This window comes from Malaclemys terrapin, chromosome 1, assembly GCF_027887155.1.
Source record: "Malaclemys terrapin pileata isolate rMalTer1 chromosome 1, rMalTer1.hap1, whole genome shotgun sequence".
NCBI lineage: Eukaryota > Metazoa > Chordata > Testudines > Emydidae > Malaclemys > Malaclemys terrapin.
The window spans coordinates 109,492,980-109,510,231 of NC_071505.1; the positions used below are offsets into that span (position 1 = coordinate 109,492,980).

At 47.0% G+C, this 17,252-nt stretch overlaps 2 protein-coding genes across 2 annotated transcripts in view; one reads left to right on the forward strand and one right to left on the reverse strand.

Annotated features, from left to right (window-relative positions):
• The window catches only part of B4GALNT3 (beta-1,4-N-acetyl-galactosaminyltransferase 3), a 124,919-nt gene extending 121,109 nt beyond the window's left edge, over positions 1 to 3,810 (forward strand). The window contains exon 20 of the mRNA XM_054035005.1: positions 642 to 3,810. Coding sequence (XP_053890980.1) covers positions 642 to 750 — 109 coding nt within the window. The 3' untranslated portion in view covers positions 751 to 3,810. The remainder of the gene's footprint in view (positions 1 to 641) is intronic.
• A 1,693-nt stretch (positions 3,811 to 5,503) lies between these two features.
• Positions 5,504 to 17,252, reverse strand: part of NINJ2 (ninjurin 2) — a 77,924-nt gene continuing 66,175 nt past the window's right edge. Inside the window, exons 3-4 of the mRNA XM_054016287.1 lie at positions 10,060 to 10,218; positions 5,504 to 6,711 (exon numbers count right to left, since the gene is read on the reverse strand). Of these exons, the coding sequence (XP_053872262.1) occupies positions 10,082 to 10,218 (137 nt within the window). The 3' untranslated portion in view covers positions 5,504 to 6,711; positions 10,060 to 10,081. The remainder of the gene's footprint in view (positions 6,712 to 10,059; positions 10,219 to 17,252) is intronic.

Genomic DNA, 17,252 nt, shown 5'->3' on the forward strand with positions numbered 1-17,252 from the left:
CACAGTGTGCATTCCCCATCAGTGGGCGACCCCCTGAGCATGTCCTCTTAAGCAACGCATTGGTTGTCAGAGCTCAGGGGGCTACTGTAACCAGAATGACTGACATAGCCACTGACATAGGAGAGAGCTATCTCCAGAATCCTGGTACCTTCCTGCCACACCCTTGGCAGGCATTGGATAGATCAGACACATACAGATGCTCCCAGTGCATATTTTCGACCCCTTCCTGGTCTTTGAGCAGTGCTTAGTACTATGGGACCCTGATCTCAGCTGGGGCCTGTAGGCTCTATAATAACACACATAATAAAAGCCCAACAGGGCAGCTATTTGGAGTAAGGTCATCTGGGGCCATGGGGTGCAGTTACATTTTTTGAAAAGTTTGTGATATGAGGTATCCCTTTTCCTCACCCCTTCGTGCAAGATAGCTCTTTTGCATGCTGGACAAGTCCTAGACCTCATCAGCCCTTGGTTGTAGGCCTTAGCAATCTTTTGGGCCATTCTATTAGTGCAATGGTTTGGTATATGACACTGTACGGAGGAGACTTTCACACAGCCCTAGCCACCCTTACTGCCAACCCTTCCTTGGAGTGTCTTATTGAACTAATCTCCTCTTGAATTTTCTCCTCTTCCTTCCCCCACAGGATCATGCAGGCTGGCCTGGAAGTGGAACGACTGTCCCTGAGGAACTTCTTTCACCGATTTCACTCCAAGCGGGGCATGTGGAACCGACATCAGCTGAGGACACCGTAATGTTCGGCCACAAAGCTGCCCGGCAGAGCCAGCCACCGTTTTATCAGCGCATGCACCTCGCCTAGGCTCGCAGCCGAGAGTACACACTCCTCTTCTCTCCAGAGTCATCCTAAGAGATCAGACTTACAGGTGCTTGTGAAAAGGGATGATCAGTGTATAGGAGTGGGAACTTATCTTTGGCACTCGTGAGCCATTGGGTCCCGGACATGGGGATCAGTGACTCGCTCTGTATTTGGGGGAGCCTTAGACAAGCGAAGGACTGGTTACCCCTGACACTGATGCACCTAGAACTCCTGACAGATGGTACGATAGAAGTGGTGGCAAGCTGTCTGGAGTGTCTTGCATGGTGCTAATTTAAGAAAAGGAACAAATCCCAGTTACAACCAGAATGGATTATTTACAATAAAGCTGCTGCTTCTTTTGATACTTGAAAAACTCTGACACCCATGTCTTTGGACAGGGGACCAAAGGAACTTCTCTGAACTGTGTTGTGTCCTCATCCCCATGTACCAGCCCAGCCCAGAAAAGTCTGAGGAGCTGTTAGGCACTCTAGGCTGCCAGTGCTTAGCCCTATTTGCCACCCTTTCATCTAAATCACTGGGAAAATCTACACTCCTGTTCAACAAACCATGGGCCGTATCTGGAGACTCAAACACTTTTCCCTCATGAGAGACCCCATTTGCCTGCAGCTGGCTGGGGCTAATGTTAAGAACCCACTTTGGTTAGTTGTTTCCTGCCTGAGGCTCACACTGGGTACTTGGAGAGGACAGGTGAGGCCATCTCAGTAGGCACTGGGAAGCCATATCGACAGCTGTAGCCCAGTCAGACAAGGGTGTGTCCCAGCAATAGCTGGGAACTCGTAATAGATGGAAATGGAATATCTGATTGTCTGAAATATTGTATCTTTGTCAGTGAGAAGGAGAACTTTTCTGCTCCTCAGACCTGGTCTATAACACAGCATCTGGGGGTTAATTTAATAAGTTATGATTTCACAGTTGTTTTCCATGGTAGATTCTACGTGTGTGAAGAACTATTTGTTTGCATAGTGGAAGAACAGGAGCAGTTCACAATGTTGCACTTATGGAAGGACCAGATGAGCCTTGTGCTGGCACTGGTGAGATGGACTTAGGATCTGGGGCTTGCACTGGTGACAGGACCATGGAAGTTTGGTGACTGCACTGATGAAAGGAGCTTGCTTTGGTGAAAGGAATATGGAGGGGACCTTGTTCAAACTCTGCCCAAACCTAGGGTGGAATCCTGTCCCCACCAAAGTCATAATTCAAGGACTGCAGAGATCCACAGCTTGGCTGGTACGGGCTAAGTCAGTGCTCCACCAACCATCAACCTCCAGGGTTGGGGAGGGCATGCTATGCAGAGTGGAGCAATGGTGAAAAATGTACAAGGGGCTACTGAGTCTTTTAATCCATTAAATATTTGTAGGACTGTAGCCATCTGGGATCTAAGAAGATGCAGTATCAAACCCACTGCAAATCACAGCAGTCTTTGTAACTAGGGAAGGTACTTTTCATATTTAGAGACTGAGAAATAACACAAAAATGATTTTTGGAGGGGAAAAGAGGTGATAGATGAAAACTCTGTTTTTAGAAGTTTAATGATTTGGCAGTTGATTGTTTCTGACTGGAATAGTTGATATGCACCTTTAGTACATGTCCTATCATGCTGCTTTATTCAGGGGCTTGTGCACATACTTGCAGGGCATAACAAATCTCTAGTACTTGCAAACCCTCTCTCCAAACTCTGGATTCCTTGGGACAGCAAGTCTCATAGCATGTCTGAACTGGCTCTGTAAAGAAATTCTTGTGGAATGGGGACTGGCTGGCCTAGAAGATAAGCAGTGGGATCCAATGAATTAGAAATAGTACTTAGCACTTTTAAAGAAGAGTATCATTTTACCAATGGGGAAAGTGAAGCATGAAGGGTCGGAGACTGCCCCTAGGGCTCACAGTAATAGAGCTGGGCATATCAAAAGGGATACAATCCTTGCTCCATTAATATCAATGGCAAAACTCTCATTGACTTCAGTGGGATTAGGATTTCATCCGGGGTCTTCTGGTGCTCACTCAGCTATGCTCGTTCCTTTGTGCCTTTCAACGAGATTGGTAATGATCAAAACTGTTCACTTCCTTAAGGGCTCTTTGGTTGTCTATGTGAAATAGGTGGTAGAGTCTCAGTCCTATTCCTAGAGGGCAATTATGCATACCACAAAAGCCACCATCACAATTGGCACTAGTTCCTCAGAGGGAATTCTCCATGGAGACTGAACCTGCCTGTCAGCCCTTGAAGTAGTCAGTAGAGGTCCAGGTTGAGATTGCCACTGGTTGTGGGGAAAGAGAGGAGTACCTGCTCCAGGACTGTCAGGCCAGCATGAAATGCATACGAAAAAGTCAAGGGTTTAACCCCAAGGATGCTTCTTCTCTCCCACCTGCCCCAATCAAAATCAAGAACAGAGTGGAATCTGAGGCTTATAGATTCTGGCTTATGTCACTCTGGCTTACGCACTGATGGGATTGGGGTGGGTCATGGGGTTCTCCTCTATCAGAAAGGAGACATGTCTCAGGAATGGCAGCTCCCCAGACATCACAAAAGGGCTACGGGGAGCCTGGCTTTACCAAAGTGGGGAAGTAGGCTTCTCCATAAACTCAATCTCATTTCCACTGGCATTATTTGAAGGCATACGGCTCTTTCCACTGCCTTGTGAACTCCATGATGGAAATTGTTTTGCAATCCAACAAAGGGGTTGGGAGAGAATGGGTTTTATCATGAAAGAATCTGTTGTGTGAACATGATGTGACTGTTTTGTCATTGTCTTTAATGTTTCCCTCATATGAATGTCTTGCCTTCTCTCATTGCTTGTAAATGTCTGAAATGTTATCCAGACACCGACGCCTGGTGTTTTAATTCTGTACTGTACCTCTGAATTCCACACCTTAAAGTGGCTTTGTGTCTTTAAGATGATTCCCAGGCCTCCCCTCTGTTAGGAGGGGGGGTAGGCTGGCACCGCAAGGGGTTTATAAATACAGTTTCTTCCTACAAAAGCTCACTTCTGTCTGTATGTTCCTCAGACATTTGCCAACAACACTCTTCAGTGATTAAAGGTCAAATGTTCCTCTCTGTCTCACCCAGCAAAAGACAACGTTAATACATGGGATATAGATCACTCTGTACCCCAACAGGGGTGCTGCAGAGACCAACACAAAGGGGGGGGGGGTTCAGGGGTCAGATCATGATCTGTTTTTTCCCCCACTCAAGCAATGGGGGCTGCATGGGAATGGGACAGGAGGACATAGAGGAGTTTCTCTCCTATTAATCAGGGCTGCATCACAGGAAATGGAACAGAACATTGATACAGGCTAGATTTCCACCCCAAGCAGCAAGGAGCACTATAATGATAGACCAATCTCTGCCTCAGCCGGCAGGGGCCATCTCATGGAGTAAGGTGCAGGAGGGAACACAGAGCTTAGCCCATTCTCTGAGAGAGACAATGGACAAACATTAGATCAGTTCTTTCCTAGACATTGTTTATTTAACAATGCTGCCTATGGGAGTGCAAGCAGGTCAGAACAGAGCTGAGGTCTGATACATAGAAGTGAGAAGGCAGCCATGAGTGCCAATGCTCCTGACTCCATGATCGAGAGGTGATAAAGGGCAGCACTGTGTGCTGGTCTCCTGCAGTGTCATGTTCAGTAATGGGAAGTAATCCCCACACAAATATGCCTCACATGCAGCACTACATGGCTTGGCATCTCTGTGAGAGAGAAGGACATCCAAGTTAACTTTTGATGATGGAGAGTCCCTCACCTCTTCCTCCTCTGCTGAGTCATTTGTCTGACATTCAGCCATTACTGCTCTGCCCCTGGCTTTGTGAAGCAGACTGTGGCCATGAGGGAGTGGGTGGATTGGCACCTGAGAAAAGGATATAAAGCTTGTCACCTTTGCCTAAACCCAGTCAGGTCAGTAGTGGTTGAAAGCCATAACCTGATAGTTCCTTGGTGGCCTGTGTGAAATAGCCTCACTCTAGCGGCTAGTGGGGAAATATCCACCTCATAAATCCTCACTGCTGCTAGCAGCTTCTTGGCTGGCTCCATAGAGAGACCAAGGAGTGAAATAAGCACAGAGAGCAAACAACCCTCTAACTTTTAGAGATGGTGCCTCTAGCACGTAGATGAGGCAGCTTTAGTTACCCCTGGGCAAAATAAACAAAGATGGATGACAACAAAGTAATCATTAATATTATTGTGTGTATAATCTGAAGCAAGAAAATCTAAACAGTCTATCATGGCTACTACTAAGAAATACCCACATAAGACTTTTGCCTATAGAAGAACACTCAGAAGGATCAGTAGGCAAAATCCTATAAAGCAAATTACTGGAGAGTTAGGAATGTAATGATGCCCTGCATTTCTACAGTCAGCTAATTTGGGAGGAACATGCTATAGAAATGTCATTTGGCCCTGTCTCCAGGATGAAGCTAATACCTCTGATTTAAATTGAAATGCAACAGAGTAGATTTCTGGAAGGAGATCTGAAAAGTCAAACACACAGGAGGTCGGCTCAGCTTGTGGGAGGTAAACAGTGACACCAGCCAAAGTCATGTCAGCAACAGCCATATTAGCAGTATCCAGTATCTCTTACACGCTCTTCTGAGGAAAATATGTGAATATCATCATGCAATTGCCGTTGCCTTGCCTTTCCTATCCAGCTGTGATGGGAATGTACACAATGCCAACCTTAGGAATTTTCTATCGGTTTATTGGATACATAGGATTTCACCTATATTGAAATCTGACTCTGTCTTTGAGTGAAAAATCATTTAATAAAGAGGAAAACATAGTACTCAAGTATGCAAATAACTGACAAGTCAAAAATATCCAATTTTTGAGTGTGACACCAAAAATCAGGCTGCCAGAAAGAACCTGCTAATTCAGAATGATCTGAAGATACACAACCTCAAAGCAGTAATTAAAAAAAAAAAAAAAAAAATGTAAAACCACTTTCCAACAAATTAGAATCCTCATCAGGACTAGCAGGATAAAAATCATGTATTTAATAGCATACCTGTTACTGATAACACCTTTAATTATAACACCAAAAAAGGTTTAAACCCAGTTTACTCTTGAACATGTATATGCTGTTTGTTTACTTTTTGCACCTCAGTTAATGTAGACAAGTGAAGCTAGACTGGTCTGTTTCACTTTCTGTGTTTAGTGAGCTTCATTTCCAATTTCTCTTACAGTACCGCCATGTTATCCATAGAGGATTTCTAACAAGGTCCTTGTGGTGGTATCTAAGCATAGTATATTTGCTGTGGGGTTTAGGTTTCCTGCACTGCAGAGGAATATTTAATGGTTTTCAAAAAAGCATCTCATTTGATTTTTTTAAGCAACCTTGAAGAAAACATTTTTATTCCTATTAGTCATCATAACACACACACCCACTCCTTTCCTCCCACAAAAACAACCAATCAACCAACCTATATTTGAGACATAAACTGTTTGATAGTGTTACTTTAAATGTTGCCAGTTACAACATATTTGGACATGATCTGGTTACTTTTGCTTACCAAATAAATATAACTCAGTCTAGAACTCAATTCCCTGTAGAAAAGTAGTTAATATTGAATATGAGAAGCAGAGAATTAAAATTAGAGAAAAGTTGTTGTTACCTATGCCCAGGAGCATGTTTGGAAAATGCTTTTTTGCAACTTTTTGTGAAGCTCTCTAGAAATCACTGCACAACTTGCACTAGCGTTGAAAAATCAATGGAAATTTCATTCCTGCAAAGCTACACATGCTTTATACAAACAACCTGCATAAAATACTTTACAAACAATTTTTAAAGAGTAATTCAGGCATTCTGTGTCTCCACTCAGCTGGTAGGATTCTGCTGAGGTCAGTAAAAAATTGAAGGAAGGGACCCTAAAGCTGGTGCCACACACACAACCTGCAAGAAAAACAAAAGATGCAAGATAAGAATCCACTAGTTTCCTCAGGTCAGCAAGTATTTCATAGAAGTTTCATAAGCAGGATCCCAGGAGAGCTTTCCCTCTACCCTCTGCCTGTGTTACCTATTGCAATCCATTCCCCCCCATCCCCACACACAAAAACACACCCAAGCTACAGGGCCATTCCAAGAAAACATGCCACCATTATAACATTTTTTCATTCTATTTGCCCTAAGTTTCCTTAATTCATACTGGATCTCAAGTTAGGGTGACTGCCTGTCCCTTATTTTAAGGGATGCCCCTTGACCATTTTAAACATTGAAGCTTATGATAATTGCATTGTAAACTTGAAGGCAGTAGAAACATATACTTGAGAGAAAATACATGTTATGCTAAGGGAAATGGCAGTTTCCCTAAAATGTCCCTTAAAATAAAGCATTGTTCCTTAGTTTTCCCTTATTTCCAGCCAGCAAAGGTGATCACCCTATCCCCATCTCTTCTAGCACTGCATCATTCTAGTCCAGTAGGATGACTTCTGGGCTTGTAGTTAACATGCGCATAAGTGTTTGCAGGATCAGGGCTTATGGTAGCATTTAGAGGCCTTACAATGCTATTTTGTGCTTTTCAAGCTGAAGAATCTCAAAGCATTCTATGAACCAGTCCTGACTGATTCCTATGGAAGTAAAACCCAGAGAGGGGAGTTAAAAATGTTGCATGGTTCCCTCTGTATTAATCTGTAGTTGCTCTCTATCACACTCAAAGGGGAAGGTAATTGCCGCCACAATAAATATGGCATTCAGCCCCTAAATCCCACAGATCTTGCAAAATCCAAAGCCAGTGCCATCTTCATGGAAGCCTTGTGCCTCTGCACTGAGTCCAGGATCCCAACTCCCTCTCCAATCCAAATTTCCGTGAGACTCTCCTGCTGGCCATTGCCCCAGCATCCTTGGGGGTTGGGTGACCAGATGTCCAATTTTTAAAGGGACAATCCCATATTTAAGCCCTCCTGCAGGTGTCCCAACTTTTTCTTAAAAATGGGCAAATTGTCCCGTATTTTCTGTCTCTCCTGCCCTCCTCTTCCCCCATCAGTACTGGCAGATCCTGCTGCTGGCCAGATCCCGGCTCGCCAGCCACTCACCCACCAGTGGTGAGTGGGGGGTCCAGTGGCTGATGATGGGGGTGGGTGTGCAAGGCTAGTGGCGGAGCGAAGATGCAGTGTGTGGCACCAGCCACTCTCCCCGCCACTGGTCCATCAGCTCAGCCCCTGCTGCGTGCCAGCTCTCGGCCAGCAGGGCCACCCCCCCATCCTATTCCCGGCTGGCACTGTCTGCGTGCTGCAAGCTGTGGTGGCTGGTGAGTGTGGGCAGCCACCAGACGAGGGCCGGTTACGTGTTGCCTCTGCTGTCCACCCATCGGCCCTTTACGTTCTCCCCCTCTCGCTGTCCTCTCCCTGCTTTGCCCCTTCACCTCCCCCCCAAGGCCTGCGGCTCCTCCATATCCCAGCCCCTAGCACATCCAGCTCCCAGCACTGTGTGGAGAACCAGCCCCAGGTCGGAGCGCTCAGCTCACCAGCAGCCTGGCAAGCAGGCTCCTTCCTTCCCCAACTGCCTCTGGCTGGGCTAGCATCCTGGGAAAGCCCAAGACCCTCGAGCCTGGGGTGCTGGCCAGGAGGAGACAAGCCCTGCATGTGCCAAAGCCATGCACAGCGCAGGCACAGGGAAGCCTCTCCGCCACTCAGCTAAGCTCTAGAGCAGCACGGGAATGATTTTCAGCCTGTTTACACCCCGAACCTGCAGGCTCCACAGCAGCCCCTGGGGAAGGGGCTTAGCACCCTCTTCAAACCCACCCCTCACCCCAGCCCTGGTTCCTGCCCCCAGGGAGTGTGGGACTGCTCCATTCCCTAGGCACCCTCCCCTGTTGAGCCACCTCTCTGGCCTGGTTCACTGAAGCCCTTGCAGTCAGGTTCCCTAGGCCCTGGTGCACAATGCATCCTTTGGGCTTAACCCCTTCCTGCCTGCACTGTAGTGTGGGGACCAGAGGCAGCTGGGTTAGAACGGTGGCCAGCCTGGCGGTGTTAGCTGCCTTTCAACACTGTGCAGGCAGGAATGGACAAGCTGCTTCCAGCCACACATGTGGGGGTGGAGGGAAGAGAAGCTTTGCAAAGACATGGACCAGGTCATCCCTCCTCCTCCTCCCTGGCAGCTGGAAGCAGCTCCTGTCCCTTCTGTCCTGCACAGTGCTGAAAGGCTGCTGCTGGCCACATTCTGGTGTGAACCCTGGTAGGAATCTGGGGAGGGAGGGTATGTGACCCTGCGTGCCCTCTGCCCACGTGTTGCCTTGGAAACACAGAGTGCCAGGTACCAGGAGAGGCGGGTCTGTCCCAGGGGCTCAGCCAGGCATGGAGGGCAGAGAGCGTCAGGCAGGGAGGGTTGGGTCGGGTTGGTTGGTCACACACACACACAGTATTAGAGAGGTGTATATGTATGTATGTGTGTGTGTGTGTGACCTCTCCCCGTGTGTGCGTGGCGGGGGGGAAGGGGAGGGGGAGGGAAGTGTGTGTGTCACCCCTCCCCATGTGAACCCTAAAGCCTTAAAGATAAGACGGTAAATAAAAAGAATCCAACTAAACAGTATTTCTTTTTAACAGAGGCTCAGGCAACTTGATGTTAATTTGAATGTTTGTACAATTGATTGCCACTGAACTTGCTTGAATACAAGTAATTTTACCAGGTGTCCCATATTCAGTATAGGCAAATATGGTCACCCTATTGGTGGGAACCATTAAGGCAAGAGGAATAAGGGTCAAAAATCAGCTTCTTAAAATGGCCACCACCATCACCAAATAGCAGTGGCCATTTTGAAAAGCTCCCTCCCTACTGCCTCTCTTTCCTTCCACCACCCTTGCCAGCATTGGTCCATCTTCTGATCTCTCCCACTGCCTGAATAGCTCTTGGGAACCAGGTCCTTTCCCACCTACATGCCACACCCTCCTTTCCACTGTCTGACTCCCCTCCCATAGTACCTATCATGATGATCCAGGTTGGGATTTGCTATCTGCTGGACACCAACTGCTGCTACCAGATATCTGATGAATCCCATAAATGTGGACTCATGACACCCTTGCTTTAGAGACGGAGCAAGGAAATTCCTTTTCCTGAGAGATCCTGTCACACAGCCCAGGCTTCCCATGGGACAACACTATTCACAAAGGGGCCATGTGTGTATGTGTAGGGCTGTCCCCCACCTTCCCTTCCACTACAGCATTGATGATTTCTGAGACCCTTTGACTGCCGAAGCAGTTGACCCTTCCAAAGGTGGGTGGTAGTGGACCCTCATCCCTTCATTACCTGATTCCCTTGCTCTCCAGGCCTAGAGACCAGTCTTCTGTACACCAAAGCCGGTGATGAAGATGTTGAGGATGACGGTGATGAAGATCAGAGCCGTGGCAACATTATTGAGCACATTCAGGCGGTGCTGCTTTGACACATCATTCAGGTTCAGCCGAGCTGAGACACAGCACAAAACAAAGGGAGAATTGAAAACTGGCTCAAAGCCTCATGGCCTAAAGGAACCATGTCCTGGGCAGACTGCTGAACACACGTGAGGTAGTGGCAGCAAGTTGTCCCAGGGATTGGAGCTGGGAGGATGATTTTATTAATACTACAGTACAGGGTTTTTGAGTGGGGGTGGGGAGTGAGGGAGCAGAACAGTGTAAGTTAACCAAGAGAGGCCTAGTTTTCTGAAGCACACCCACAGCTCCCAATGACGTCAATCTGACAATCAGGCCCTACATAAATAACAAGGGAGTTACTGCTGTCTATAGTCCAGGCTCATGCTCCATTGTCATTCCTCACAGCGCCAAACAGGAGCGCACACAAGTGCTGGGAATGACAGGCCTTTGTTTATCAGCTGAAGGGAGGCTCCAGGCCTGATGGGGTCTGTGGAGACTTTTGCCAAGTAAGACCATGTCTACGCTAGAAACACTAGAGCGGCATAGCTGCCGCTGTGCTGCTGCAGCGCTGTAGTGTAGACTCTTATTACAGTGACGGAAGGGGGGTCTCCTGTTGCTATGGTAAATCTGCAAATTTTTCACACCCCTGAGTGACCTAGCTGGGTCAACCTAACTTTCTACATAGCCCAGCCCGGCGGTGCAAGGAAGGGCTCTTGGCATCATGGGAGGAGGCAATGGGAGGCTTTTAGACACATGATAGAGGCACTGGTGTGCTTGTCAATGAGGGTCAGGAAAGGTTTCCACAAGTGGTGAGGGCACTGAATGAGGTGGCAGTAGGAGGGGAAAGGTGCTTAGGGAGAGCTGGCTCCTCAAGCTCCTCCTTCAAAGTGGGTGTGTGGAGAAGGGGCAGGGAAAGGTGCTTAGGGAGAGCTGGCTCCTCGAGTTCCTCCTTCAAAGTGGGTGTGTGGAGAAGGGGGCCAGAGCAGGTGTGGGAGGTCCTGGAGATGGGTGTGCTGACAGAGCAGGCACCCTGTAGTGAGGCAGAGTGGCCTCCCTCTGAGCCTGAGGGGGCGGAACTGCCCCATGCCCCTGGTGAGCAAAGTCAAGACAGCCCTGCCCCCTGTGCTGGAAGCAGGGGGCGGGACAAGACGGGCCGTCAGCTCAGTTGCTGTACCTTGCCGCTGAACTCTGGACCAGGGACCGAGCTGTGCAGTGCCCTGCCCCTGGAGGAGACTGATTGTGGAGAGGAGTTGCTGGGATTGCCATCCTCCATTTACCCTGAGGAGGCTGAGCACCCATGGACTACGGAGCCACGCCAAGGATGGGCGGTAGGAAGTAGCCATGGGGAACCAGACATTAGTCCGGTTGTGTTGCCGGGAAATGAGTCAGCGTGTTTTGGTGACTTCACCGCTGACCGGGTGATGGGATCACCAACACTGTTAGGGCCCTGGGCTGGCCCTGGTGGAGCAGCGTGGGCCTGGGTATCCCTAACCCCTGCTGCTAAAACCACCCCATGGGAGGTGGCCTACTACCTTAGGCTAACAGGCCTGTGCCCTGTTTGTGGCTTGCCCCTGCCAGGGGGCTGAAAGCCCCTAGACCGGTGGTCCTCAAACTTTTCAGGGTCACGCCCCCCCTCTTGCCCCTGTTCGCAACCCCCCAGGCTGGGAGCAGGGGGGTGGGGCATGGACTGGGTAAGAAGGCTGCAGCTGCAACTGGGGGTGGGTTTAAGAGCAGGGATGTGGCCAGGGCCAAGGCTAGGGGCAGGAGCAGAGCCACAGCCAGCCTGCAGTGGGGACTGGCAGCTGGGCCTGTGGCCAGGTGCGGAGCTGCGGCCGGGGCTGAGGCTGGAGATGGGGCCAGGCGCAGGGACAGGAGTTGGGCCATAGCTTGGGGCAGGGTTGGAGCAGAGCTGGTGGTGGGGAGGGGCTGGGTGGTGCTCCTTCCCTGCCCCCCAGGGGGGCTGGCCTGGGCCTGCTACGCTCTCTGAACGTTCCTCTGCACCCGCCTAGGGGAGTGTGCCCCACAGTTTGGGGCTGAAGGCTGAAGCTAAAGCTAAAGCCTGAGCCCCAGGTGTTAATTAGGGTTACCATTCGTCCGGATTCCCCCGGACATGTCCAGTTTTCTCAGTTAAAAATAGCGTCCGGGGGGAATTTGTAAATGTCCGGACTTCCCCCATGTAGAGTGCACGTGGCTGACAGGGCAGCCAGCCGGATGGTGCCACTTGCTCTGGGCTCCGGCAGCCAGAGGGAGCCCCTCCTCCGCTTCCCCCTCCTCTCCCCTGCAGCTGAGATCACTCACTGCATTCGCAGATCGCCGGACGTTCGGGCCTCCAGCAGTCTGGAGCTCCTCCCCCTGCCCAGCGCGCCGCTCCGCAGCACTCTGCGAGGGCGGGAACCAGGCTATGCGCTCCGTGGGGGAGCGCGGCAACGTGTCGGGCTGCGCGTGGAGCCTGACACGCTGTTCTGAGCGGCACGGTAACGGGGCCAGGGAGTCGGAGAAGGAGCAGGGACGTTCTGGAGGGGGCAGTCAAGAGACAGGGAGCAGGGGGAGGGTTGGATGGGTTGGGAGTTCGGGGGGGGGGGCTGTCTGGGGGTTGGGGGTGTAAGGTTTTGGGCAGTCAGGGTACAGGTAGAGGGTAGGGTCCTAGGGGGGCAATTAGGGTTGGGGGTTCTCAGGAGGGGGCAGTTAGGGGACAAGGAACCGGGAGGCTTAGGTTCCTTGTCCCCTAACTGGCCCTCTTAATGGCTCTCCATGCGTCTCTGGACCCTCTCAGCTGTCGGGCTTGGACGGAAACATTGCCTGAGGGTAGTGAGAGAATGGGTTATCGGTGAGGTGGGGGTGGGCGTGAGCCCGGTCAATAGGGGCAACCCCTACCAAGATCTGAGCCTTTTCTCACACGCCCGTTAGAGCTCGACATTATGCTGTTTGGGACCCCTCTTTGAGGAAAGCCTCTGGATTGCAAGTCCAACCGCTACCTCCTCGTGGTGAGAGTCGGTAACTGGCTTGGATAGCCAGGCGGATTGCGGAGGACGAACCCACATCCCACATTCAGTGGGGTGTGGGATGGGGTTGGGCAGCCCCATATGGTGCCACATGGATGCCCCCCTGGTAAGGGTAGCCTCCCCCAGGTACGGGTTGACTCCCCCTGGTAAGGGTTAGATTCCCCCTGGTAAGGGTAGTCTCCCCCAGGCACGGGTTAGTTTCCCCCTGGAAAGGGTAAGTTTCCCCCAGGTACGGGTTAGTTTCCCCCTGAGAAGGGTAAATCTTTTAGCTATGGAAAAAAGTAATTTATATTTTTATACCGGATTGGCGCTGGACCGGGTTAATAACGCCCCCGCTGTTGGCTTTGATGCCCCGGCTGACAGTGTTAAATATATTAGGGGTGTGATCAGGGTCGCTGGACCAATGGATAAAATGGTGTGGACTATAATGAAGTCTCATGAGAATGAGAGTGAGAATCAAGTCCTCCCAGTGGAGCATGGAGAGGAGGTAGAGGAGAATGTTTGTGATGATCATGGTGAGGAGATTTTATCTATCTTACCGATGGTTTTTACAAGGGACGCTTTTAATGATTTAACTATGGACAGTTTTAATCCAGATTTTAAGTATTTAAGTACATTTGATGATCCATATGTTAGGGAATCAGGATATCTTAATGCTCATTTAGTTAATGGGTCTAGTTTATTAAATAGTTTTAGACCAAGTACTGATTTTAATAGGGATCGTAATAAGGATCTTAACAGTACTGGTAGTAATATAAATATATTAGAAAGTAGTTCGTGGAAGGATGGGGTTTTTTATTTAGAGTATCCCATTGATAGTTTTAATTGTCCAATATGTCCCCAGATATTACCAACATTTGGTAAATGGGCCAAACACATTAATGTGGTTCATAAAAGTAAAGCCATACGAGTTGTATGTAGTAAATGTGGAAAATCTTCTCAATATCATAATATAGCTTGCCACTACCCCAAGTGCATACCCAAGAAGGCGGATACCCCAATGAAGAGCCATACATGCTCGGTCTGTGGGCTTGGTTTTCATACTAGATCTGGATTGAGCCAACACTGTAGACATAGACACCCTGCTGTGAGGAATGAGCAAAGAAAAGAAGATATGGCTGCTAAAAGTAAGATCAAAGAGGGATCGACTAGATCTCGTATATGGACCAAAGATGAGGTTGCACAGCTTATACAGTTGGAAAGGAAATATATTGGGAAAAGGAATATAAATAAATGTATTGAGAGCGAGATGAGGACCAAAACGAATAAACAAATATCAGATAAAAGACGAGAATTAGCAAAGAAGAAGTTAGTGGTAACAGGAGATAGGGAGGAAGTGACTGAGGTAGAGGACATTAGAGTAAATATATTAGAAATTCCGCCCCCAAGAGAGAGGATTTTCCCACTAAAAGGACATCCAGAAGTGGATTTAGTGGAGAAAATATGTAAACGGGGAAAACAAAGTAGGGAGGGAAGAGAAATAATAAATAGTTTAGGGGAAATTGAAGGATTATTAAAGGAGGATTTAACAAAAGCTCTCGGATGGGCAATGTTGGAAAAATTATGTTATTCATTAGTAGAGGGAAAGGACCCTAGAAATGAAAGTCAAATAGAGTTGAGGAATAAAGGAAAAGGGAAGATGAGAAAGGAGGGGAGAAGGAAGCAATTTAATGCAATTAGGAGATATGCTACAAAGAAAGCTAAGTATAAATTCTATCAACAATTATTTGATAAGGATAGAAGAAGATTGACTCGCATTATAATGGGAGAGCCAGATAAGGCTAAGTGTGCTATCCCTATGAAAGAAATTGAGGAATACTATGTAAATATTTTGGGAACAATTGGACATGGTAATATGATAGGGTGGCCATCATCCACAGAGAATGCGGATAATGATATATTAATGAGTCCGATCTCTGTGGATGAGATTAGAATAGCTTTAAGAGAAATAAGAAAAGATAGTGCTCCTGGCCCAGATAAAGTAAAAGTGAGCAATTTGTGGGATATTTTTAATTTAGACTCCTTAATACTTACAAAAATTTTTAATATATGGTTTCTAAATAGACAGGTACCAGATGAATTTAAGAAAAATAGAACGATTTTAATACCAAAGACACAAGATGCGGAGGAAATGAAGAAGTTAACATCTTGGAGAACATTGACAATTTGGTCAGTTTGGATTAGAATCTATACCAAAATATTAGCAAAAAGACTGGTGGAAACAGTTAAGATATGTAGTAGACAAAAAGGGTTTATATTCGCCCCTGGGTGTGAGGAAAATATTGCTATATTAGATAATTTGATTAAAGGGGCTAAACGAAATGGGAATGAAATTGCAATAGTGTTCGTAGATCTGGCTAAAGCATTTGATTCTGTGGGACACGGACATATAATAGCCGGGTTGAGAAGATTTGGTATAGATGAACATTTTATAGATATTATTAGGGACCTTTATGATAATTGCACAACTAGGGTATGGGTGGGTGATGAAGCTACTGAGTCTATTTTAATTAGGAGGGGGGTCAAGCAGGGTGACCCGTTGTCCCCAATTTTGTTTAATATTGCTATGGATCCCCTTTTAACTAGATTAGAAGTAGAAGGAAGTGGTTTTTATGTTAAGGGTAATAGTGTCACGTCATTGGCTTTTGCCGATGATGTGGCAATTTTAAGTAGCTCATATAAAGGAATGATCAAAAATTTGGGTATCTTAGAGGAGTTTTGTAAAAATACTAATCTCTCTGTTAATGTGAAGAAAACGAAAGGCTTTCATATTTTAACTAAACATAAAACCTATGTAATTAATCCTAAGGATAATTGGCAGATAGGGTCAGAGGAGATTGAATATGTTCAACCAGGGGATTTTGAAAAATATTTAGGGGCTAGAATAGATCCCTGGATAGGTGTAGGGGGACTGGTACTTAAAGAAAAATTGAAAGATTGGAGTGAGAATTTAATTAAGGCCCCATTAAAACCAGCCCAAAAAAATATTAATTTTACAGACATACATCTTACCGAAGCTATTTTATAATCTTCTTTTAATAGAACCCCCTTTTAATCTTTTAGACGATCTTGATGTGTTAGTTAGAAAAATAGTTAAAGAGATTTTACATTTACCTCAGTGTACCACAGATGGGATATTTTATTCTAGAGGTAGGGATGGTGGTTTAGCTCTCACTAAGTTTAGTGTGCAAATCCCAAATATGTTAATTCGTAAATGGAGGAGACATATTGTCTCGAGAGATGATTGGATGGACCTATCTTATCTATATGCAGGAGAAAATCTTGTGGATAAAATATTGTCATTTAGTGCAGTAACATCTCATCCCAAGAAATGGAGGGAAGAGGAATTTTTAAGATGGTCAGAACCGAGATGTCAGGGAATAGGGATAAAATATTTTTAAAATGATTTAATTAGTAATTCGATTTTTAGAAACTCTAGTAAAGTTAAATCGTCAGCGTATATCGCAGCATTGCAGCTTAGGGCAAATATTTATCCTACTAGGGAGACATTAGCAAGAGGAAGAGGAGGTGTGAATGCTCTTTGTAGATGGTGCGGTAAAGTGCGGGAGACTGTTCCCCATATCTCAGGACAATGTTATAAGACTAAGACTGCTAGGATAAAAAGGCATAATAGAGTAGTGTCTGCAGTTGTAGATAAGGTTGGTAAATTAGGGTGGAAGGCAATGATAGAGCCCCATTTGAGAAATAGTAAAGGTGAGTTAAGAAAGCCGGATATTATATTTATAAAAGGAGATACAGCAGTGGTGGTTGATGTTACAGTGCGATGGGAGGATAATGCCGGAAGTTTGGAACAAGCCCACAGTGAGAAGGTGGCTTATTATCTTGAGTTAGAGGAAGAAATTAAAAACTTAACGGGAGGTAAAAATATCCACTTCTTTGGTTTTGTGCTTGGGGCGCGTGGCAAGTGGAGTGAAGGTAATAATGATTTGTTACAATTATTGGGAATGGACAGAAGTAAAAATTTTAAGGAGAGTATATGTAGACTTGTTTTATATTCCACTATTGGTATGATGGCTATATTCAGTGACAGGTAAAGATCCCAGAGTTTCCATTCCGTGTATCTTGC